General features: G+C 42.2%; 1 protein-coding gene across 1 annotated transcript in view; it reads right to left on the bottom strand.

Annotated features, from left to right (window-relative positions):
- The window catches only part of SNTB1 (syntrophin beta 1), a 212786-nt gene that overhangs the window by 22171 nt on the left and 163633 nt on the right, over positions 1-26982 (bottom strand). Inside the window, exon 4 of the mRNA XM_081070731.1 lies at positions 11409-11548. Within this exon, the coding sequence (XP_080926857.1) occupies positions 11409-11548 (140 nt within the window). The remainder of the gene's footprint in view (positions 1-11408; positions 11549-26982) is intronic.

Below are 26982 nucleotides of genomic sequence, written 5' to 3'. Positions count from 1 at the left end.
CAGGCGACAGCTAGGCCTCAGGATCTTGCAGTCAGCAGAAGCCTTATGACATGTTCAACTTCCAAGGTGTATTTGAAAACCGAAGCATTTCCTTCTGGTTTTACAGCGTTCGTAAACCGAAATGTTCGTCAACGGAGATGTTCAAAAACCGAGGTACTACAGTATTCCCCTACCATCAATGCAATGTCTGTCCCTAATAGGAGCTTTTTAAGAGTTCCTTAAAGTGAACTGAACATTCTTGCCCCAAGGAGGAAACCATCATTAGGCTACCTACCTGCGGTGTTGTTTCACGTAGCATTCAGAACTAGCTTTGTGGTGTGAGTTGAGGGGTTCCAGTCCCCCAGTTTTCACCTCACACCTCCCTTTCCCTACAAACAAACCAAGAACTCTTCATTAGCCCAGTCCTTATATCTCACTGACTTTGATTTAAGGCACCATGAGTGCCTGATAAACGCAATATTACATGTAGGACCAAATATGTCCAATTACTTATCAGTCATTCACATATTAATTTTAATGATGTTCTCCAATCTTCACAATTGCTAACATTTATCAATCACTTATTACATCTCTGTCATAGGCTAAGCATTTACATACACTTCTCAATCGATCCTATCAATAACTGGATGAAGCAGAAGATACTATCACCCCCTTCATACAGATGAGGAGACTTGAATTCAGAGATTAATATTTTGCCCAAGATTACATTGTAAGTAGAGTTCTCAGGATTCAACTGCCGGTTTGTCTGATTCCAAAGTCCATGCATCTCCTCACTCTGCTCATCTCCCTCCCACCAGTTCCAAGGGGCTCCCAAAATCGTATGAAGACAGGCACGAGGCTGGCAGTTGGTGCGATCACTAAGTGTAATGGGGCAAATGGAATGGACGGGTGTGTAGGAGAACCCCACACTTCACAGTTGGACAGAGTGTCGCTCCTCGGACACGTAAATCCTTTTTCACTGCCCATGGATAATGCCTACATTCCCTAAGAGTGAGAAGGCCTCCCGGGCTGAGTGCGAACACCACAGGCTGCTTGCAATATAATGTTTGACAAATGCAGTTGGCCAGACTTTCCCTGTGGAAAACATTCCTAAAATTACTGAGGCGGGCCTGAGGCAGCAACTCCTTTTAGCACTGAGAAACAGGTTAGTTCCTTCGGCGCCAATAATTATGCTGCATGTTTAGTAGAAATGCTCAGTGTCTTTGGCTCCCAAGTGGTATCATAGGAGAGGGGTGGGCATTCATCTGTTCCTCTTTTTCAGCTACCCCAAACCCTTCCCTCAGGCCCACAGGTCAGAGAACTGGGCTCAGACCAAAGTCACTCTTCACAAGCTCTGTGCTTCCAAACCTTTCGCCAACAAACTGGGTGTGCAGAATTTCTGCGTTATACCTCCTCTCCTCCAGAATTCCAGAAATAGCGTGACCTTAATCCTCGTTCTCTGTAGGCCCATCTCGCTCGCCAATTATGACGACAGTAACCAAAAAAAACCAGCACACTTACTCCAAATGGGCAAGAGCACCTTTTTTTTTTTTTCAATGTTCAGCAACATCAAATAGGCTTTGGATAAGCAAAAAAATGTGTTCCCAAGAATTCATAAAAAGCTGAGGGATGAGAATCGCTAAAATAATGACATGGCTGTTGTGAACTTCCTGAGTGCACTGCTGTAAATTGAACGACTGATGCATGTAGCACCATTGAAGCTTGTCAGTGGGAGAGGTGACTCCTCGTAAACATCTCTGCATGGCGGCCAACACCAAGAACACGTGAGCATTCCTGGGGTGACTGCTGTGAAACACAATCAAATATTTTATCTTCCAGAAAAATATAACTTAGATGTGCCTGAGCCTAAGGGGTGAAGGGTGGGGGGTCTAAACAAATCAACTGTGAACTGTGTTTGAGAGAATAAGTCGATTTTGGAAGAAACCTGTTTCCTACTAGCTAGAGTCCCAGTCCATTCTTTTGCAACAAAAAGGAAGATCTCTGACATTCTGTTCAGGGCTTTCCATCACTGCTAAGGTGACTGACAGTTGCCCAGTCCTGCTACGTCCCAGGCATTATGCTAGATAAGCCTCTATTTAGGTCATTGCTATGGATTGAATCCTACTCCATCCCCACCCCATCAGTCCATATGTCAAAGTCCCAATTCTTTATGTACTGTATTTAGAGATAGGGCCAATAAGGAGACCATTAAGGCTGAAATAGGATATGGCCCTGCTCTGATAGAATTAGTGTCCTTGTAAGAGTCACGAGAGTTCCAGTTCTCTTTCTCCCTGATGTGTACAAAGAAGTCACGTGATCACACAGCAAGATGATGGCCATCTACAAACCAAGAAGAGAGCTCTCACTAGACACCCACCGTGCTGGCACCTGGCCTTGGACTTCACCCTCCAGAATTGTGAGAAAATAATTACCTGTTGCTTAAGCCACCCAGTCTATGGTATTTTGTTGTGGCAGCCTGGGCTGACTAATGCAGTCATCATTATTTAATTTTCATAATCACTTTGCAGTAGACGTTACAATTAAGTTGTCAGGAGAGTTAAGGAAAGGTTTATGTTATACACTTAGCAAATTCAAAGAGCCACTAAAGCTCCAGGGAATAAGAAACTGCTCCTGGGAGGCTGCAGAGAACAGTGGTTAAGAAGGTGGACTCAGAATCAGAATCTCAGGTCTCTCTTGCTAGCTGGATGTGGGTAAGTTGCTTCGCCTCTTAGTTCCTCAGTTTACTTGTCTGTGATATGGGAATAAACCCTCAACCTCATAGGATTGTAAGGGTTAAATATAGGAACGCTGCGGACTACATTTGCCCAATACTTGTTAAAAACACGTTTTCCTGACTCCCAACCTAGCCTGCTGAGTCAGAATCTCTAGGCAGGGTCCCCAGAACAGGAATCTTCAATAAATAACCAAACTCTGATAGAATCATGGAAAGCACTTGTCCTTGACCTAGTCTTCCTTTACAAAGGTCATCTACTGGTTTATTACTGCCTGGGCTACAGTGAGTCCTCACTTAACATTGTCCATAGGTTCTTGAAAACTGTAACTTTAAGTGAAATCAGGTGTAGCAAAAACCAGTTTTACCATAGGCTAATTGATAGACAGAAATATGCTATAGGGACTTAATTCTTGTTGATACCAGTTAGCTCGTGGTGAAATTGGTTAAAGTTGCAGTTTCCAAGAACCTATAGATTATGTTAGGTGAGGACTTAACTGTATTTGCAAATGGTAATGGCACCCAGAATAATTAATTAGTAGATGCCCTAGATTAAGCTTTTAGAAGATATGACTCTATACCCATAAGTAAAAATTAAGCCGCACATTTAAGATGTATGTACATTACTATTGATAAATCATACCCCAATTAAATATTTCAAAAGTAAATTTTAAAGACAGAACACTCACACACCCTCTTTTTTTCTTTTTTTTTTTTTTTTACTGTTTCATATAGATTGTACTTTTACTTGGCATCAAATCAGGAGCACTTTCAACAGGTAAATTTTATGTATCCTTGGGATTCTGGGTCTTTGATCAAGGTTTTTCAAAATATTTTTATTGAAAAGATAGTAAACATACAATATTATATTTGTCTCAGGGGTACACTATCATTACTCAATATTTATATACCTAAAGAAGTGGTCACCATAAGTCCAGCAACCATCTGACGCTGTACCACGTTATTACAATATTATTGACTATATTCCCGTGCTGTATATTACATCCCCATAACTGATTTGCTTTATATCTGAAAATTTGGACCTCTTATTCCCCTTCACTTTTTCCCCTTTTACTATTTTTCCATTGCAGCTGATATTCAGTATTATTTTATATTAATTTCAGATGTACTGCATAGTGGTTAGACATTTATATAATTTAAGAAGAACCCGCCTGACTAGTCTAGTACCCACCTGGCATTATACATAATTATTGCCATATCACTGACTATATTCCCTATGCTGTACTTTACACCCCCATGACTATTTTGTCACTACCAATTTGTACTTCTTAATCCCTTCCCCTTTTTCACACACCCCCAGCCCCTCTCCCATCTGGCAGCCATCAAAATGTTCTCTGTATCTATGAGTTTCTGTTTTGCTGGTTTATTTTGTTCTTTAGATTCCACATACTGTGTTTCTCCAAAAATAAGACCAAGCAGACCATCAGCTCTAATGCGTCTTTTGGAGCAAAAATTAATATGAGACCCGGTCTTATTTTAATATAATATAAGACTGGGTATAATATAATATAATATAATATAATATAATATAATATAATATAATATAATATAATATAATATCGGGTATAATATAATATCGGGTATAATGTAATATAAAATAATATAATATATAATAAAATATAATACCAGGTCTTATATTAATTTTGCTCCAAAGCATGCATTAGAGCTGATGGTCTGGTTAGGTCTGATTTTCAGGAAAACACGGTATAAGCAAAAATCACATTTCATCTGTCTTTCTCTGTCTGATATACTCCACTCAGCACAATATCCTCCAGCTCCACCCATGCCTCCTCAGATGGCAAGAACCCATTCCCTTCCATGGCTGAGCAATATTCCATTGTATATATGTACCACCTCCTCTTTATGCATTCTTCCATCGATGGACACCCACATGCTGCCTCCACATGTTGACCATTATGAACAATGCTGCAATGAACATATGGATGCATTGGTCCGCTTGAAGTAGAGTTTTGGGTTTCTTCAGATAAATGCTCAGAAGTAAGATTAGTGGGTCATTCTTTGTCTCTTGTTATGCCTTTGTTTTAAAGTCTATTTTGTCTGGTATAAGTATTGCTACCCCAGATTTTTTGTTGTTGTTATTCGTTTCCGTTTTCATGAAATATCTTTTTTTCATCCCTTCACTTTCAGTCTGTATGTGCCTTTCAATCTGAAGTGAGTCTCTTATAGACAGCATATTTATGGGTTATGTTTTCTTACCCATTCAGCCCTCCTGTGTCTTTTGATTAAGCATTTAATCCATTTACATTGAATGTAATTGTTAATAGGTTTATAGCTATTTCCATTTTATTATCATATTTTTCATCTTTCTTTTTTTCTTTTTCCTCTTTTTAAAGAAGTCCCTCTAACATTCTTCATAATATTGGTTTGGTGTTAATGAACTCCTTTAGCTTTTTCTTGTCTGGGAAGCTCTTTATCTGTTCTTCAATTTTAAATGATAGCTTTGCTCCGTAGAGTAATTTTGGTTGTAGATCCTTACTTTTCATCACTTTGAATATTGTGTGCCAATCCCTTCTGGCCTGCAAAGTTTCTGTTGAGAAATCAATTGGCAATCTTATGATGGGAGCTCCCTTATAAATTACTAGTTACCTTTCTCTTATTACTTTCAAGATTCTCTCTTTAACCTTTGTCATTTTAATTATGATGTGTCTTGGTGCGGGCCTCTTTGGGCTCATCTTGTTTGGGATTCTGTGCTTCCTGGGCTTGTATGTCTATTTCCTTCACCAGGGTAGAGAAGTTTTCCATCACTATTTCTTCAAATAGGTTCTCAATCCTTGCTTTCTCTCTTCTTCTGGTAACCATATAATGTGAATGTTGCTACACTTGATTTTGTCCCAGAGGTCTTTTAAACTATCCTCATTTTTCAAAATCTTTTTTTTTTTTCTTTTTGCTCTTCTGATTGGGTGTTTTGTGCTACCTTCTCTTCCAAATCACTGACTCATTTCTCTGCCTTATCTAGTCTTCTGGAGATCCCTTCTAGTGCATTCTTCATTTCAGTTATTCTTCACTTCTGAGTAGTCTTTTTTTTTATGGTTTCCATGTTCTTTTTCATGCTTGCTTTCTCATTCTTGAAGTTCTCACTAAGTTTCTTGAGCATCCTTATAACCATTGTTTTGAACTCTGTCTCTGGTAGGTTGCTTGCCTCCATTTCATCTAGTTCTTTTTCTGGAGTTTTCCCCTGTTCTTTCATTTGGGACATGTTTCTTTGTCTCCTCATTTTGGTTGACTGTCTGTGTTTGTTTCTATGTATTAGGTAGATCTGCTATGTCTCCCAGTCTTGTCTGGGTGGTCTTATGTAGTACATGCCCTGTGGGGCCCAGTGGCACAGTTTTCCTGGTCAGCTATAGTGGGTGCTTCAGAAGTGTCCCTTGTGTGGGTTGTGTGTACCCTCCTGTTATAATTGAGCCTTGATTCCTATTGGTACCTTAGTGGGTGGAATTGACCCTCAGGCTGACTGGCTGTAAGATTTGGCTATATCCACATCTTATGGGCTACTGTGCGGGGGCTTACCCCAAAGAGTTGGATTTGCCTCAGTGGGTTCCGATGCTTGTTGAGACCACCCTTTTGGTGTGCCACTTGTGGGGCTAATTGGCTGGTACTCTGCTGTGGTCTGGAGTCAACTTCCAAGTATGTTGGTTCAGGAGTCTCTTGGGAGGGGCTCTGGTGAAGGCCCAGGTCAGCCACTGCCTGTGACCAGTTGGGGACTACAAGTGTAGGAACTATAAAGCAACCTGCAGTTGTTTGCTGCCTGTGCTAAACCTAGAAGCATAGCGTGGAGAGGCCACCCTATGTACCATGAAGGGCTGCCACCAGCACTGGGCCTGAGATAGCGCCACAAAAGCCAGGACACACCAAGACCTGCTGTCACCTGCCTGCTGCCTTAAAATTCAGCCACTGGTAAAGCCTCGTGTGGTACTCGAGTTGGGTGAGACAGAGTCTCAGGGATTCATTAGAGTGGGAAGAGTTGTGTTCACCAGATTAACGTAGATTCTGTTTTGGTGCCAGTGTTGAGCTTGGAGTTACTCAGCAAAAGACTCAGAGTACACCGAGGCCAGTTGCTGCCCTCCTAGGGCCCGTGGACCTCAATAGTTTTGCAAGAAAATAGTGTAATGTGGGTGGGGCTGGCTGGTCACCAAAAAAGTGCCTCCAGTGTTGGGGGACTTGGGTAGGGCAGGGTCCCAGGAAGTCAGCAGGGTGGAGCAGCAGAGCTCACCAGACCAATTCATATTCAGATTTGGCCTGTGGGGATGGCTCAACACAGGAAAGGCAGTGCCTGCTTGCCAGCTGCAGAGGACCAGGATTCTAACTGGGAAAATGGTGACTGCCCCTTCAGTCCTTGCTCTAAAGCTACACAACTCAGTCTCTCCCCATATGTCTTGGATGCCCCAAGTCACTGTCCCTCCACCACACCCTGGGGTGAGTATCTGCAAGGGAGTGAGTCTGAGTGCAGGCAATTTAAGAGGATGTCTGGGTTTCCTGCAGCCTTCTGTCCCACCTGAATGGTCAGAATCCCCACGGCTTTTTACAGCCAGATGTTATGAGGCTCCTTTCCTGGCACCAGTACTCTGGGCTGGGGTCCCTGGCTCTTCCTGGGGGAACCTCTGCTGCTGAATTAACCCTCTCAGTTCTCAACTTCCACATGCAGGTGTGGGGCCAGGCATTCTGCATCTCTGCCCTTCCTACCAGGCTTGACGTGGGTTCTTCTTTATATTCTTAGTTATAGGACTTCTGTTCAGCCAGACTTCATATGGTTCTCAGGTTGACTGTTCTGTAATTTAGTTGTAATTTTAATGTGTTCATGGAAGAAGGTAGGCACAATGTTTGTCTACTTCGCCATCTTGGATCCAGAATGCCCCTTAGAAAAATCTACTGGAAGACAAATAACGCTACTGACAGGCTATGTGCCCAAATGCTCATATATGAAGGACACCGTGGTACAGATGACTGTACAGAACACCTGGGGAGTAAAAGCAGGAGTCACTTGTTGAACGTAAATATTTGGGTAGGGAATAAGCCAGTGGAAGTTCTGGAGTCACCTCTATAATGGAAAGATCCAGAGTTTCCCTTTGATTTCTACCACTTCTGGCAGAAACGAACAGCCTCAGCCCAGCCTCCCACCTCAGAAAGCTGGGTTTACCTGCAAGGATAGAATAGTTTTCAATCTTCAGCTAGGGTGAAACTTGATCCACAACTTCTCATTCACAAGCCCAGCTTGGAGCTACAAAAAAGGTACATCTCCCCAGCGTGATTAGCGGGGAAAGGGAGAACAGGAAAGGGAGGGGTCCTTTTCCGTGTTGTTTGCTTTCCAAAAGTCTTTTTCTAGGCATATCTTCAGAGTCATGGAGAGAAGCTCACCATGACCAATGTATGCAAACCAGGGTTTACTGATGCACAAGCCAAACGGTTAATTAAAAAATTCCCCAAAGTATACTATGTCCCCTGGGATTTGGAGACAAGCATTCCTGGAGGGAGTTTAACAGATGATTCTGAAAGAGGGAGGGGGAGTCACCAGCCTGGGGTTAAGTACTGTCCTGGTGGGAGGAAAACTGGGATGGAAACTCCAGCTCTTACTTTTCTAGGCTGCTGCACTGGAGTAGGCAACAAATTACCTACTAGCTCGAGGGGATGAAGTAAGAATAAATAGCCAGTGTCCTCCTAACATCTTGGACAGACTCTGCCTCATAGGCTCTCAGCTGGAGATCAGGGTCATGATTATGGGCCTAATTTTATCATTGCTAATAGGGCTAATATACACATATAATCGCATATTTTTCTTTTGCAGTTCAGTGGTCCAGCGGGGTCATTTGGGAAAGGGCAGTGAGTTGGGAGGTCACGTATAACCTCTGTATCTCCTTTACGTTTAGGTGATAGATACCAACTTTTTTTTTTTTAATGCTACCTTTTTTGTTCTAAATGAGCACAGTTTGCACTGAAGGGGTTTCCATTTTCTGTTTCCATACTGGAGGTAGACTCATGGTTTCCAGCCATTCATGTGCTTTGCTCACAATCCAGACCTGGCATCCCTGTGGCTTGTGAGCCTGAAACAGATACAGTCTGTGCCCCCCACCCCCCCAAATCTCCCCCGATGGCATTTACTGTGTCTGCACACCGTCCCCCCTTCTGCAGCTTTGCTCTTAAAGGTTCACATCCACGACTTTCTGCAGGACTGACCTGACCCACAGGAGGCCTGCTTGTGCAGACAGCCTGATAAGCCTGCAAGAGGACATCCCACCAGGCAGCCTGAGCATTGGACGGACTGCTGTGACACTGTGCAAGTCCAGTCACTTGCCTGAATCAGGACAAATTCTGAGGTAATCATTTATGCGCTAGGGCAGTGCTGTCCAATTGAACTTTCTGTGATGATGGAAATGTTCTAGATCTGTGCTGTCTAAAATGGTGGCCACCAGCCACGAGTGCAAAGGACTTGAAATGTGGCTCCTCTGACGGAGGAACTGAATTTTTGAAATCCTGAATGAATGAGTGAGTGAGAGCATGCACAAATGAAAAGGCAGCCTTCGTTAGTCGGAATGCTCAGAAACTGTGAGGAAGCTATGTCTTTCGGGTAAGTTTTGTTTTCAAGTTGCCTAGAAACTCTACCTGATTTAAACTTGTGTTCTTGAAAATCATTCCAAGAGACATGAATCCAGTTTCTCTTCTTAGTAAATGCAGTGAGTGTGGTCTAATCTTTCTTTGCTTTTGGTTGGGGGAAGGTCTCAGAGCCCATGGAAGAGGATTGCAATGTAAATTGTAGAAAGCGACGGAGATTGGGCTGAATTTGAATGGACCCTCACATATAGCCTGAGTCTTCATACAAACATTTTGGGATATTTGGGTTCTGATTATTAAGGTTTTATTGTAAACATCAAAAGTACTTTAATAGCTAGCCTGCCAAAGATTTTGAGGCTTAGGAGACTCAAAAATTAAATTATTCTTTTATATGATTTTTATTTATTTGCTTAATGTCTAAGTGATCTAGGCCTGGTTCCTGGCCCCTGAAGGATTCTTCTATTCACCTCCGGGGCCAATAATTGCCATCTTCAGGCAACCCTTGCTGGTCTCCATAATCAACCATGAGTGGAAATAAGAGGAATTTTTAGGAGTTTCAGCTCCGCTCACTACCACCATTTCAATTTTGTGTTACCTCTTGCTCTGTCACCGAGCCTCCTTCTCTTCCCTACACCTGAGCCTTGACTGTAACCTGCTTGGCCAACTCAGTCCGTCCAGCACAGAATTTGTCTTATTTCTATCTTTGGCTCAGGACAGATGCCCCACACCTCAGTCCACTATGCTCTGTCTGTTGGACCAAACTCCTCCTAGAATTTGTTCCACATTGTTTAAGAATTCATTCAACAGACACTTAAGGGCCCAATACTGCCGAGCACTGGGGCAGGGAGGCCACAACCCTTCTGTCCGCATGCCTAGCTTCTAGGTAAAGAAACGGAGACGTAGGAGTTGTGAAGACCATACAGCACGTACAGGAAGACCTGGTGATAGAAGCCAGATCTGGGAGTTGCCAGCTGCTTGGAGGCAAGACTCCAGTTTGATGTGCTTTTGTGTTCAGGATACAGGCCATCAAAGAAGGGGGTGAGCATTTGATGCATTAAGATAATAAGTCACAGGGCCGGCCCGGTGGCTCAGGCGGTTAGAGCTCCATGCTCCTAACGCCAAAGGCTGCTGATTCCATTCCCACATGGGCAGTGGGCTCTCAACCACAGGCTGCCAGTTCAACTCCTCGAGTACCGCAAGGGATGGTGGGCAGCGCCCCCTGCAACTAAAATTGAACATGGCACCTTGAGCTGAGCTGCCACTGAGCTCCCAGATGGCTCAGTTGGTTGGAATGTGTCCTCTCAACCACACGATTGCCAGTTCAGCTTCCCTAAGGGATGGTGGGCTGTGCCCCCCGCAACTAGCAACAGCAACTGGACCTGGAGCTGAGCTGTGCCCTCCACAACTAAGACTGAAAGGACAACAACTTAAAGCTGAACGGCACCCTCCACAACTAAGATTGAAAGGAGAACAACTTGACTTGGAAAAAAGTCCTGGAAATACACACTGTTCCCCAATAAAGTCCTGTTCCCCTTCCCCAATAAAATCTTTTTAAAAAAATGAGAGATAATAAGGCACATGAACAATAAATGTGCATTGAAGGTCCTGAGAAGCAGACAGATCCTGGCAGTCCCACTTCCATAGGCAGCATGACACAACTGAGGAAGAACCTGTTAGAGGGTCCCTCATGCTGAACGAGCTTTAAAAAAGCCCCGTGGGACATTCCCATATGACATTCTTTGTGCCACCAAGTGATAGCCCTTGATGGATAATTCTTTCCACCTGAACTTCAAGACTGTCACTACATGGGCATAGTTCATCTCACAGGGGATAGGATAGAGACCCAGGAAGGTAATTCGGCTGGGACCATCTCACAGATGTCACTGTTCCTTCCTGTTGGATAAGCAGTTTGTTCTTTGTCTCTGTGTTGCCCTGTGTTTGGCTATAATTGATCATTAATCTATCTGGCTAAAACCAGGTGGCTATATTCTGGAAGAAATCCCATCTCCTGTTGCAACAGTAAGCAGTAATATAAGGTGTTGAAATAACGATAATTGACTAAAATAGTTTCGAACTACAAACATGTCATACCCAACCACAAAGCCCTGGCTACCTGGTAGCAAGCAGAGGGTACGTGTGAACTGGGCTGAACCAGGCTTCCTTCCTCCGTGGCATGCTGTCATAGATTAAAAGGTCCTTCTCAGTCAGCACAACCAGGGCTGGTTTCCACTGTTTCTCGCCCTCCCCGGGCACCTGAAACAGAAAGCAGAGAACTGGTAAACAACAGCCTGAGAAAAGAGTGACTGGAAAGTAGAAGATGGCATTTCCCCAGTGAGAAGACCCAATAATAAGAACATCTTTTGGTTCAGGTTGTCAGATTAAAATGAGAAGAAACCATTCATGGTCACATGATTCTTGATCCTCGGACATATCATCCCTCAAGGCCCTGGAATATGTATAGTCAATTAGCCAAGAAGCAGCCAGGTTGCCAAACAACTGTCACTGTTTCTCACCTGCCAGTCAGCACTGCGGTCTTTATTTCATAGTGGGACGTAGATGGTTGGGGCACTAAGCACTCCCAGCCGGTTCTCTGGTAGAATGTGTTGTTTCAGTTATGAAATGGGAAGGTTTAAAAGCTTTGGAATAAAATTCCAAAGCCTCTGAAAAGTCAGGCAAATGTGTGTCTGAACAAGTCGGAGACATCACAGCTTCTTTCCCTAGTCTTTAGATTGTTTGTGTTTTTGTGATTCAGGCACTATCTTGAAATTCTCTTGTTCTAGTGAATGTTTAGTTCTATTCATCGCAGATCATCCTTTAACTCAAGGAGTGAGATGACCTGGCAGGGATACGAGAAGATTCAGACATCACATGGATGACTGGGCCAGACGACCCTGAAAGTGCCTTCCAATTCTGGGAGCCTGTGTAGCTCAGATCGTATCTCATGAGCTCTCCTCCTCCCTAGTGTTGATACCTCACCTCCCTAAATGGTCTTCTATCTTTGAAAATGCCCTCCTTCCAACTGGAACTCTGGGATACATTTTGATGCTCAGTATGGAAAAGCTCAATGCTCTATCCTTGCTACTCAAATCATGGACCATATCATGTTCCGAGACATCGGCATGACCTGGGAGCTGGCTACAAGCAAATGCAGACTTTCAGGCCCATCTCAGACCTATTGAATCACAATTTACATTTTAGCAAGAACTTCAGGTGATTCCTATGCTCATTAAAGATTAAGAAGCACTGCTCTAGATAAGGTGAAAGTTGTCTTTGATGTTAGCAATTAATTCAGTGCAAACCAATGTCCAAAATCCATTCAGCATTAAACTAGCCAGTAAGCTAAATGATAAAGCTAATTTCTTCCCTTTCTATTGTTTTGTTTGTTTTTTCAGGTGACCCTTTCTATTCTTATTGTTACCTTTTCTTACGTGCCACAGTGAAATCTGTATTGAGGTGTAAGTAAGTGTGTGTGGCTTTAGGAATGAATGGTCAAAGTTGAGGAGATGGTATAAGTTTGAGCTCTGTCGGTTACGTATTTTATAGGCTGCCTGAGTCTGATCTCTGCCCCGTTATTTATTGCCTGTGTGACTTTGGGTAAGTTATTATTCTCTGTGCTTCTGTTTTCTCCCTGATAAAGATAACATCATACACAACAGTGGTTAAGAGTGCTGACTCTGGAGCTAGAATACCTGAACATAAATCATAGCTCCACAATTTACTGGCTGTGGAATCTGGGGCAAGTCAGCTAATCTCTTTATATTTCAGTTTCTGTATCTGTAAAATGGGGAAATAACAGTACTTATATCAGAGGGTTGTTGTGAAAATTGAGTTAAAACATCTAAAATGCTTAGCATGGTGCAGAATAAGCACCATTTAGAACCTAAGGAGCACGAACCTCGGAACGCTACAGTGGAGACCAAATGAGCCTGCATGCAAGGTGCTTAGCATGGCACCTGGCAGACGAGAAGGCCTTCAGTGAAACTTAGGGTGGGATAACTGTGGCAGACTCACTGATTTCTAAACTTATCCAAAAAAGGTATTTTTTGGAAATGGTAACAATACAACAAAGTACTGACTTTCCTTGGGAAAAATTATAAGGCAAACCCAGAATATCTTTGGGGCTAACAATTTCAATTCATTCTCCTTGCATATTTTCCAAAGTTTTCCCAGGAAGAATTCATTGCACAATGATCATCTTTATTTTTTAAATGCCCTCTCTCCCCCTTAACAATTCCAAGTAAAACCTCCCTTTCTAAAAGGAAGAAATCTTCTGTGAAGCTATTTATACTAGAATGTGAATGACTGCCCAATCTACTTGTCCCTTTGTGCGTTGCGCATATTAAAAAATAAATCCGGCTTTAGCCTTTTGCTTTTTCCAACAGAAGAAATGCAATTTCAGGAGGCCAAAATAAATTGTTAGAGAAGGCAATACACCAGACCCTACAAGGTGAATAAGCTATGATCCCAAGGCATAAAGTGTTTGGGGAGTTTGGAATAAATTTTTTCCAGCCTCTACATTAAACCTAGTAAATTACTTTTCCAGCTTATTAAATAGGACTGGAGAAGCTACAAATGATCCTCCCAAAGTGCCTATCTTACTTACCTAGTCAGATCTGATTCATTAACTTTGGAACCCATCATTTCAATGTGAACACAAGTAAGCATCATTCCTCAAAAACAGTATTAAGTTTGCAAAAGAAACCTCCACAGGAAATGCCAATAGTGCAATGCAGACCCTTCTAATAGTGGAATCGTAAACTCCCCCATGTGCCAAGTGGTATAGACAGGTGTGAATAATTCCAAGACCCTAAAAAAGTTTGCGGTTTATGAAAGGGCCCTGGGTGGCTACGTTAACTCTGCTGTGAGAAGACTCAGCGTGGACATGTTCCACCATTCCCGTGTGCAGTTTTCATTTGAATACTATGGGAATGCTCGAAGGTAAAAGTCTGCCCATGAGGACAACCGGCTTCCCAAGGAGAAACATTTCACATTGAAGTGCTGGTTGTCAAAAACATATGTTGGGCCATGGGAGTGTCCTATTGCAAAGCCTTTCAAGAACACTTTTCTTCAGGCTTGAGTATTTGTGCTGTCGTTCAATGACAACTTCCATTATACATCCAAACTTCCCGGCACCCAGAGACTGTCCCCTGTTAACGCAACAGCTCTGGGGATGTGTCTACATTTCATTAAAACGTGACTTCCATGTCAACCCCGGCTTCCTGCCGTCACATGCTGTAGCAGTTTCTTAAAAACTGACCAGGTTTCTAATGAAAAAGGTGAAGGGGACAGAACCAGGGAAATGAACACTCACTTCTGAAATTATTCTGAAACCCAACTGAGTACTGAATGCTGCCCCCATCATCATTTCTGCAGATCACGAGAGAAAAGGGTTACGAAATGACGTGGAGAATGTAACAGGGTATTAAGAAGACACTGGTCATAATTGAGGGAAGTAGATAGAAATATATGAAATCAACATCTTGTACACCTTAAACTTACACATGGTTACATGTCAATTATAACTCAATTAAAAAACAAAACAAGAATTGAGGAAAGTAGATTGAATCCTCGATTTCAGAGAGGTCTCATAAGCCATCTAGTTCAGAGGCTTCCCAAACTTTTAAAATTCTTTGGACCTTCTGATCAGATTAAATCACAAGCCATAGAACAAAATGTAAAACAATTGAAAGAGCGTTTGTAGGGGGTGGCAACCTTATGTCTTTATCCTATTACCTCCCACACTTCTGAGTGGGGTTCCTAGAACCATTGGAATACAGTTTGAAAACTGCTGACCTCAGCTCCTCTAAAATACTTAGAATCTGCAGATTACATTCAAAGAGACGGTTTTAGTCAGAACCTTTCAGTGCCTTTTTTGGTAGGGATTTTCAGAAACAAGAATAATAGCGTTGCCTCTTAGGCAGTGTTGCAAGGATTAAATGAATTAATACATAGAGAGAGCTTAAAAACAGTCTTGTATTCAATAAGCAAGCAAGCCTTCAAAAATGTTAGCTATTCTTACTACTGCATTAGAGTAAGAATAAGTGAATGTCAAATTAAAGAGCTGGGCAAGAATTATTTGCCTTATGGGTCTAATCTGCCAAAGGGAAGATGTAAGACTAAACTATTGCTAACAGCATGTCCAACTTCGAAATCATCTTGTTCAGGTTAAAATTCCCTGCTACTAGGCTGGGATTGCTTTAGTTACTGGGACTCTTGCTTTCCATCTCTTTGTTCAGTGGACTCTCTTCAGAGGACAAAAAAAAAACACAACGTGTGGGTCTGTTTTTCTCCCCTCATGCCAACTCTCTTCCCATTGTACTTATTTTCTATCTGCTACCTGAGCACAGGGTGGCAGGAAGAGCTCATCGTCTTTGGAGACAAACAGCAATGTCTCCAAAACCAAATGTCTTCAAAAGAATTGGCTTTGCTACCTCTTAGCTGAGAGAGCTGAACAGATTATAGTCCTGTATCACGTAACGACCTTATGTTCAACGATGGACCATATGAGGTCTGACCATTAAATTCACAAACTTTTTGCAACGATGTTGCTAACCTTTTTTGATATCAGGGGGATTATTCATTATGAAGTTGTACCAACCGGACAAACAGTTAACCAAGTTTACTATTTGGAAGTGCTGAGAAGACTGCGTGAAAAAGTTAGACGACCTGAACTTTTCACCAACAATTCATGGCTCTTGCATCATGACAATGCACCAGCTCACATGGCACTGCCTGTGAGGGAGTTTTTAGCCAGTAAACAAATAACTGTATTGGAACACTGTCCCTAGTCACCTGATCTGGCCCCCAATGACTTCTTTCTTTACCTGAAGATAAAGGAAATATTGAAAGGAAGACATTTTGATCACCATTACAGAAAGAGTTCCCACATTGCTTTGAAGGGTGGACTAGGTGCTGGCATAGCTTCCCTTGGAATGCATAGCTTCCCAAGGGGAATACTTCAAAGGTGACCGGAGTGATATTCAGCAATGAAGTATGTAGCACCTTTTCTAGGTTGAGTTCGCGTACTTAATTGTTCGACCTCTGTACACAATGGTGGTCTCATAAGACTATAATCAAGCTGAAAAATTCCTATCACCTAGTGATGTAGTAGTCATCATTATGCAGTAACGCAGATTATAATACAATTGCCTACCATATTCAGCACAGTAACATGCCTACATGCCTTGGGAGCAGTAGGCTATACCCTATAGCCTAGGTGTGGAGGAGACCATCTAGGTTTGTGTCAATGCATTCTTATGTTCGCACAATGACGAAAGTGCCAAATGCCACCTTTCTCAGAGCATAGCCCCATCATCAAGCAACACATGACTACTTAACTGCTGTGAGCTCTTGTTCATTGATGTGCAACATGCTAATAATGGTCTCCTATGCCTGTTTTAGGAGGATTCAATGAGACAGAGTATATAAAGCACTTCCCCTTTGTCAGATACTGGAAATATGAAACTCTCCCCATCACACACCACAAGTACACTTTCTTCCAGCTATGCTGAGCAGGTAGGAAGGTCTAGATATAGGGGGAGTGACTAATAGCAGAGTGAAAAATGTTCACCAAGGAAGTTCAATCACAACTTTTGTGTTGGAGATCATGGTGATCTGGATAACTTTTTAATTGAAACCTTTTCACTTCAGGATTCGAGGTATTTAGAACAAAGGACAAGTTACCAGAGTGATAATTTAATTAGAAGTTATCAACTTTCAAATGCTCTACAGACATAAGATAATGAATCCTTGCACCAACTCTCAGAGAGACAGATAGAGATCACCTTCACTTTTACCCAAAGAAGAGGAACAAGCAGAAATGTGGCCACAGGGAACGTGCTAAGTGAGTCCCACTTAACCTACTACTGTCTTCTAGCCAGCCCTGAGAACCCCACGGACCCGCAATTGGGAGCCAGACGGGACATCTACACCTGCATGCAAAGGAAAAGAAGGCAAAGGAGAACGTGAGAGAAGGCTAGAAAAAGAAAAGGTTCAGAATGAGGTTCTGTGGGAGGCTCAGCTTCCAAAGACTGATCACTCTCTCTCCTCTCACACAATTCCCAAATTGTTGGGCACCTACATCACAGGTGGAACCCAAGGGTGGCTCAAAGTGGGGAGCAGACGTGATGGATGTCAAGACGATGATGAAAAATGTTAGAGAAACAGTGAAAAATACGGAATGAAAAATAGAGTGTGACTGGGTCACACTTAAAGTGGGTAACATTTTTATATGCTAACCCTCCCATCAGCCAACAGCAGCGGTCCCCAATATCAGGCTTGTTCCCTGCTGCCAAATTCTAAAACTGGTTCTGGACTTCTGTAAACTATACATAATAAAGCTCCAGGTTCATCATCAACATATAAGTTGGCATGGTGAGACTGTGGTGTCTGGGTTATAGATAAATCACCTCAGGTATTAGCAGGACCTGCTCCCTCTAAATGCTCTAAGGAAGGATCCTTCCTTGCCTCTTCCTAACTTCCGCGAGCTACCACTGTCCCTTGGTGTTTTGTGGCTTGAAGTTGCATCTCTGCAATCTCTGCCCCCCTTGTCACATGGCCTTCTGTCTGTCTTCATGTGGCCTTCTTATAAAGACACCTGTTATTGGATTTAGAGCCCACCCTATTCCAGTATGAACGCAGCTAATTCTATCTGCAAAGACCCTATTTCCAAACCACATCACGTTCTGAGATCCCGAGTGGACATGAATTTTGAGAGGGCTCGGGGGGTAAAGACAAGGAATCAATCGTAAGACAGTGGTCAGAGCCCACTACCTTTTCAGTTCTCTTTTTCCCTTTGAACACTGGGAGACATGGAGTTGATTTTTAAAAGTTATTTACTGAGTATGCGGGTCAGATGCTGACGTGCTTTACCAGAGGCCTTTGACGGCTCTATTAAAAACGATGCGTTGGTCCCCGGGATTTCATAATACAGCCAACCTTAGGGCAGATCACACATATCCAAAGCGATGACTGCACTGCCAGGACTTCGAATCTTCTCTCGTCACACAGCATCACGGACAGAGGAGGCCAAGTGATGCTGGTCAAGGCGCCATCACGACGTATCGCATTTCAAACACACGAACCTGCCCTTTCCACATGGTGCCTCATTTGCTTACTGCTAAGAGGCAGCGCTTCCAAATGACAACAATCTAAGACACATTCCAGGCAGTGATCCTGCGGTCTCCTCTTGCTTTAAAAAGTGTGTTGGATTCTACTTGGGTCACTTGGTCTGTGTTACTGCGAGTCCAGGCTAAAAGCAGTCAAGTTGGGCTCGTACGTTGGAAGAGCCAGATCCATCCACGGGAGCCTAGGCCTCGTTAAGTTTCGCAGGATTTTCCAGCCTACGCCCTTCTCTGCCTTTGGAAAAGGAGAATGACAGCTTTGCGGGAGCAGCCTACTCCATATCACAGGGAGGACGAGTGCCACCCTATGCCCCTCTTTCTGCCCTTTGGTCCACCTCAATCTAGCAACGCCTCCTCCGAGGAAAGAGGTGCTATTACTCTAATTGTTCAGATCAAGGAAATGTCCTTGCACCTCTTTTAATAGCAGACATTATCACGTGTGTCAAGGGTGGGTGTCTGTCATCATTACCCAAATCTTTATCTGCATGAGAGGAATGCATGTGCCAGACTCACCTTGGGGGCAGAATGGTCATTTTGGTTCACCTGATCGACTTCCATAGGCAAGCATCCAAGCTTCAAGAGAAGCCACAGAAGGCACCATGTATCACTTCGGCCAAGTTCTATATAATTTGACATTTATCAGAGTTTGGCATGAGGACTTATTGGGCACTTGCTCAGCTACTAAAAATGTGCTCTTTTTCTTGTTTCCCTTTAGTACATCATTTACTCTTGCTCTCGGATGGGGACCTCAGAAAAGAGAAAAGGTGAGTAGTATCATTATCCAAATCCTACTCAACTGCTTAGCACTCAGCATTCTGGGAGAATCCTGGGCCCCAAACTGGATTCTGCTGTGTGACCCCCCTTGACATGCCCACTTCAAATAACTGCCACCTCATTTCCCTTCCTACATTCGTTTCTACAGCTAATTTTCTCCTTCCCTCTAGAGAAGCCCTGGCTCCGTGGCCATTAAACTCTTTCCCTCACTCATCTTTCTGGATCTGGACCAGATTATCCTGTCAGTCCCTTTTCTCATTAGTGAGCCTCAGCTCCTAGAAGGCTGTCTCACCAACCATTCTGTTTAGAGTCAAAAGATTTTATTTGTCACCCCCCGTAGTGACTTGGCTCAACTGGAAACATCCTGGGTTTCCCCCCAGGACATGGCCACTTCCTTTGGACCACTTCAAAACACCAGCTCTTTGAAATGGAGACCTGCTGTTTGTATGCAAATGAATTTCTTAGCAAGCTTCAGAGTGATTTCTTCTTGTAAACCTGTAAACATTCCCTTTTCACCTTGTTTACTGATTTGCTCAGCTCAATGTTTTCTGAGACAAGCAAATTTCAATTTCGTGAACCTGCCTGAATTATACAATATTATAATTGCGTAAGGTCAGGATAACTTGGGGTTTGCTCTATCTTTGGGTCTCTTAAAAATAGTAGTACGTTAGAAGGAGAAAGGTTTACAGAGAACATGACATGTTGGGTTTTGAATCATTTAAATCTGACGCTTTAAGCATCTACATGACAGGAAAAGAATTCTCTTTATCAAGGGAGGAGAAGTCTGGGGGAGTAAATATGTTTGGAGCACCTCCACTGTGGTGAGCACGATTAAGGGTATATTGTGTCTCCCCTTTCCCAAAATTAATATGTTGCAGTCCTAATCCCTGAAAGTGACGATTTTTGGAAATATGGTCATTGCAGATGTAATTAGTTAAGTTAAGGTTGTCCTGGAATACAGTGGGCCCTAATCTAATGCGACTGATGTTCTTATAAAACGGGAAATTTGGACACAGACACACACAATGAAGGCAGACATCAGGGTAATGCATCTACAAGGCGCATAAAGCCTAAGCTTGCCAGCAAACCACCAGAACCTAGGAGAGAAGCATGGAGCAGCTTTTCCCTCACAGACGTCAGAAGGAACTACCCCTGCTGATACATGCATCTTGGGCTCCTAGCACCCAGAACTGTGACACAGTACATTTGTAGTAGTTTGTTATGGAGCCCTAAGAAGCAATACAAACACCATGCTATGTTTCTTCTCCCTTCAGCATATCCATATCCTTTTAACACTTGGAGGCATTTATTATTATCACTATTTTCCAGAAGAAACTGGTTCGGAGAGGTCATGTACTGGATAAGGTTACATAATTAGAGTAGCAAAGCCACTAATGTGCCTTCTTGACTTCACAGTTGCGCTATTTCCAGATCACAAAGCTGCCTCCCATAAGAAAGGAAAAGGGGGATGATGTGGGAAAATGAGGAGAGAGGTAGGAGGGAAGACAGCTGGGAGCTCAGCAGTAATGTTTCCGGCTGGCTGGAGTGCCCTGGGCTCGGTTCTGTGCAGCTGGGCAGGGGGCTATGTTTCTCCTTGGGGTCCTTCATTCCTGTTCTTCTTTCCCACCTTCTGGCACGTGGGGCTTCACTCTAGCCAGACATCAGTTTAATCCAACTTCCTAAATTCCCCTCTGAATAATCAAAGCTCGTTATTCCCCAAGTCTCACATCTGATTAAAGTAATTCAAGACTAAGGTGTAAATGACTCATAACCCTTAGTCTGCTGTTCGCTAAAGGATATTTCTATTTATAACAAGTAGCTGAGGCAAAATTAGTCTGTTATATTTACTCTTCATTGCACAATTAAAGAGTTAGTAAATGAAGCATAGTTTGTCCTCTAAAGGTGATGAAACCTTCCATTAGACTATAAGTTTAATTTGCATGTTTTTGTTACTTTAAAAAACCTTATTCTTTGTGGATGGTGCTCATCCCAGTACAAATGTTTGCAAATTCTGAGGTAGTGAAGTCCAACTTAATGTGCTATGCAGTTTTAAATCAACCACATATGTTTAGCATCATATATCAGATGACTATATGGTTATAAAAATGTGTTTGGATATTTGTAACTATTAATATCAAACTTTTCTAGATATTTGCACCACTAGAAAGTTAAGCGGCTCCTGACCCTTCCAGTTCATGGCTTAGAAACCACTAGATTCAAAACACATGCTTTCAGCAATGTTATAGTGGCTGTATTAACCATAGAGTCTTCTAGATAAGGAGTCACAAATTCAGAGACTACGGAAGACCAGATATAAGAAAAAAAATTCCCACTTTTGGGGTAGCTTCTTTTCAACATTAGCTTACCATCACCCTATCATTATCAGAAAAGCCGGTGGGCACAGCATCACCAAATCTCCAATCTTTCAAAAGAAGCCATAAATTTGTGTTTTGAATGTAAATTTTCCCTACTTTTAAAAGAATATATTCATTTCCTATTGCCGCTCTAAGAAAACACCACAAAAAAAGTGGTATTTATTGTCTTATAGTTCTGGCAGTCAGAAGTCTGAAAATCAAGATGTCGGCAGGGCTGCTTCCTTCTGGAGGCCCTAGGGGAGAATCCCTTTCCTTGGCTTTTCCAGGTTCTAGAGGCTGCCTACATTCCTTAGCTCAGGGCCCCACATCACATTGCCTGTTCTCCCTCTGTTTCTGTCACCGAATTACCTTCTCTTGACTCTGGCCCTCCTGCCTCCCTACTATCAGGGCCATCAGATTATGCATGGGATTAAATTGGGTCACCCAGATAACCCACAGTAATCTCACCATCTCAAGATTCTTAACCTAATTACAACTGTAAAGTTCCTTTTATCATGTAAGCCAACATATCCACAGGTTCTGAGTATTAAGATGTGGTCATCTTTCTTTCGGGAGGTGGGTGGCATTATTCTGCCTACCTCAGTTGGCAACTCATTCAAATAAATAAATAAATAATAAAGTATGGAATGAAGTGATGAAGTTCGACGTTTATTTTAAAAGCTCCAGCATGTTCTCTCCCACCCTCTCCCCTCAAAATAGTAGATGGAGAAAATAAGATGGACAAAATGTTGACAATTATTAAAACTGAGTTAGGGGAACGTGGAGATTCATTATTGTTTTTGTCTTTTATGTAAATTTAAAAGTTTTTCTGTAATAAAAAAATTAAAAAGTAAACAATATGAAGACCAAGGAAAATATAGTTGCAAGCGAGACATCTGGCCCACTGTTTGCCAGTTTGCTATTAACTAATGAGCACTACCTTTGAGAAATACACGACACACACAAACACTGTTGCTGCAAAGGCATTTACAGATGTAACATACAAGGTTTTGATGAGTCCCTCGTGTTCCTCAAAGGCTCCAACATTCTACTAAAATGCAAGAGTGACCTACATTAACTAAAGGCTGAGGTATGAGAGTGGGTATTAGCTATTGAGAGACACTGGCTAAGAGCAGCTTCCATCCTCAAAACTCTGTGTGTGTGTGTCCATGTGTGACCTAGTTAGTGGCTCTCTTGAAGGAAAACCATCTCTGTGTCTATATGAAACGTGGATACCAAAAAAGTGACTTCTTGTGCAGGTGATACAAGTGAAGGGACAGGGAAAGATATAATTAGTAATCTTTCTTGGAAAACTGAACTTTATTGAAGAAAATTTATACACAGTGGCTTTAAGAATTAGGGACTCTCAGAATTATTGAAACACAGCTCTCACAAACGACAAAAGTCTCCATTATAATCCTCTGTCCCTAACATGTTACCTATTCCTACCCCCTTACTTATTCCCTCTGTTGACCTTAAACAAATAGACAGCCAGATATTTCTCTAGCAAAATGGGTTTATTTGAGAACAGCTAAGAATTGCAATTCAGGACATGCAGTCTAAAAGTAAGCAACACACAAATCCAGAGAAACAAAGGAGAGGAACACTCTTTTATGGACTTGGGAGGGGCTGTTGTAAATGAGGAGTCTATTAGAGGAAACTGAAAATTCGAAGGTGTGGTGACTTTTCATTGGCTGAGTTCTGGCAGTCTCCCATTGGCTGAGCTGTTACCGGGCAAGAAGGAATCTTTTCTTCCTCTGCTGAGGTAGCAAAATAGTAACTTCTTGTGGGAGACAGAGGGTACATCTCTTCCTGTTGGGGTCAGTAATGTGCATTGAGTGACATGTGCATGCGAGTTCTCTCTACTAGCCTCCAGATTCCATTTTAAATGAGGCTTCTGTTTATTAATTTTCATACTTTTAATTTTAGACAAATCAGCCTCTGGGAAATCTCATCTTGTGTGGGATGCCTGTCCTTGATGTCCTCATGGTTCCATATTTTATCTAGGTATGTATGGTACCTTCATAATATCTGGGACATAGGGGCTTTCAGTAGATTCTGACTGAACTCAGAAGGACGGAAGTCATATGGGGAGTTGTCAAAGGCCCCCAATAAATGCTGTAAGGGGCCTATGTGCTCTCTCGGACATTCTTTTGCCATCCATAGCTCCAATTTCCTATTCCCTTCACTAGGTGTGAGTGTGAATTGTCCATATTCAGCTTCGAGAAACAGATGAAAGGCTGCTTCTAATCTGTGACATGCACAGGTAATTAAATTAGACTCCTCTCAGTCTGGTGGCGAAAGCTATTCTATACTTGCATTAACTCCAAAGGGCCACTTCAATTACAGTCACTGTTTGGTAAACAAGTTATCTTTGACTTACAGACTTTCTTTCTCTAACGCCCAGGAAACACGGCCTTTAAAGGGATACCAGTATGAAGCAGAAATTCATAATTTTGTACACAGTTGTCTTTTGAAAGGCAGCTGACATTATCACTAAATCCAAAAGGAGCAAGTTCTTACCCAAAAAGTCTCTGCTTCAGTATCCTGTTTTGTTTTCCCTGGGTGTGTCTGTGGGTTTCCTTGTTGATGTTCCCCTCATTTTATGATATTTATCCTTCAAAATGTTTATCCTTCAAAGGAGAAAGCCAAGTGTTCTTTGAAGGAAGAGGCTGTTACAATGTAGGGAGTGTCTGGGCACAACACCACACATCAGCATTTTCTAAAGTCATGGCCTGGTCTAACAGCTATTCAATTATTATACATCATAACAATAGTGTCAGATATCATAGCACTATTTACAATATGAAAGAAATACCATGTTTCCCCGAAAATAAGACCTAGCCCGACAATCATCTCTAATGTATCTTTTGGAGCAAAAATTAATATAATACCCGGTCCTATTTTACTATAAGACCGGGTCTTATCTAACACAATGTAAGATCAGGTCTTATATTAATTTTTGCTCCAAAGGATGCATTAGAGCTGATTGTCCAGCCAAGTTTTATTTTTGGGGAAACATGGTATCAACACGTTTGCTTTCAGTTGGACCTATTAACGTTTTATAACTAAAACAAAAGCAAAGCAATTTCACATTAGAGAAATCTCAGAATTTGTGTGTGACAAATTCCAAAGTCCACTTATCTTACTTTAGTTTAAATACCCTCATAAAACCTGCCCCAACTGGGAAGATACTGTTTTTTTTTTTCTTTCTCTCTCTCTCTCTCTCTCTCTGACCTTCTGGAAGCAAGGAGGCAATCTAGTATGAAGAACATAAATCTTGCTGTCCGACAGTTCTCGTCCACAAGTCAGCTCAGCTATTTGCGGTGTGATCTTGAATGAGTTCCTTATCTTCTCCATGCTTCACTTTCCTCATCTGTAAAATGGAGGTGATCAAAGTTCCTCTCCCATATGACTAGTAGAAGGATGGAATCAGATAATGTGTATAAATGGCTTATACGCATTATTTCTTTGCCAGGGCCCGGCAAAGAGTAAGTTCTCAAAAATCGGTGTTTCTCAAAATTTTGTGTGCAGATCACAAATTTCTGCAATTTGGTCTGCTTCAGAATCATCTGGGCTGTTAGTTACAAATTCAGTTGTCTGTCCCTTCTAGACTTAAATTATTCCAAAGGGTTGGGGATGAAACCAGGAATCTGCATTTATAGCAGGGCCCTCGTTAAGACTTGTGCTTACTAGTTTTTGAGAATATCTGCAATAAATGTCACTGACCATTACCACACTCATCATTTACATAGCACTCATTTTCTATCTGTGATTTCCAAAGATCAGACCCTTGGATTTCCTGCCTCAGTATCAATGAAGCACTCATTAAAACTATAGATTCTTGAATTCCAAATCCACTGAATTCTGATATCTAGCGACTGAGACTCTCCATCCCTATTTTTATAACTTTTTCTGGAGACTCTGATGCCCAACCTTCTTTGGGATTCCCCTGGCGCACATAACTCATTCTGACACTGGATCATAGCCCTTTATTTTTTAACCATTTTGTCAGTGTCTACGATACTATGATAAATGTTTGTTGTTGAAAAGAGGTAACCTGAATAAAGGTGTGTCTGCCCAAGTGAACCTCTAAGCTAGAATAGGCTCTGCTCAGGGATTTCCCCCTTTTCATTTCTTCCTAATGTTATATCCATGAACATTTGATTCCTGAATAGTAGTTTTTCCGCACTCTAGTCATTAATGTACCATTTCCATGATTTTTTTGTTGTGTCCTATTGTACTATTGCGAGAATAACTGCTAGCTGCCCACCCAATATCTATTCTCTCTCTTTACTAATAAACACCAAAATTATTAGGAGTGACAATACTTCCAGTAGGAAATTCTGTTTCCTAGTTCCAGCTTATCTTCATATTCCCCTTTCTCCAACAATTCCAATCCAGACGTGTCTTCCACCTGCACCCCATTAGGCTTCTTTAAATATCCACGTTCACACTCAGTTAAGTCATCTGTACAGGCACCTCCAGCCCTGAAAAGAGGACTCTTTCATATCTGCTGCTGTACTCCTTGTAATTATCAAACTGGAAACACGATAAATGTTATTTCTAAATAGAAAAGTGGTTGTGAAACCAGAGAATGACATGTGTTTGTCCTCCTTTCTTTGAACCTTATGTTTTCTCCCTCAGATGTTTCTTAGGCGATGAACACATTTGCAGCCAACATGCTTTTTTTTTTTGTGATCCTTCAAAGAGTCACGAGGAAAATTCCAAGGACATTTGAACACGCTACAGAAGCTCAGCAGAATTAAGCATGACAGAAGCAGGTACTGTTTCAATGTAAAAGCAGTAAAAGCAGGTACTGTTTCAATGTAGTACCAAGGCGGACTTGAAATCTTTCCAAATATGAATGTTTTCTGGATCATCTTGGACCTATGTGAGGGCTTTTACTTTAGATTTCTAAAACCAGCAATGTAGTACACTAACCATGATGAACCTAACTGCAGAGAGGGGAAGAAGTACCGTGGATTGTCCCTGCCTCTGTCCTCCAGTTTCTACCAGTGCCTCATGCTGCCCTCAGGTAGATAACAGTACCTACTTCACAGGATAACTGAGAATCAAATAGGTAACATACGAAAAGAAGGGAGCATAGGAAGCATGATACAGTGTTAACAGGAATACGTGTTGTCCGAGGATGCACTTGATTAACAGTGGTTCCCGGAATCCCCACACTTCCTGCTGGCCTCGCAGGGCCATCAGATATGAAATGACAACCACGGTCATATCAGCAGATCCTTCATCAAGTCTGACCCCTTCTCCCCGTGTCTAATCATAGGTTTCAACTGAGCACAGCAACAGCACCTTTGCGTCTGTGGAATGGGTTGTCTGAGAGGCGATAGACTTCTCTAAAGGAAGCATCTGCAGGAGTGGGTCACGCACAACACATCCACCACCACCAGCCTGACCCTCAGCATCATGG

Source organism: Rhinolophus hipposideros (assembly GCF_964194185.1).
Source record: "Rhinolophus hipposideros genome assembly, chromosome: 13".
Classification (NCBI taxonomy): Eukaryota; Metazoa; Chordata; class Mammalia; order Chiroptera; family Rhinolophidae; genus Rhinolophus; species Rhinolophus hipposideros.
Note: the sequence above shows the minus strand (reverse complement) of the source record. Positions and strands in the feature narration are given on the sequence as shown.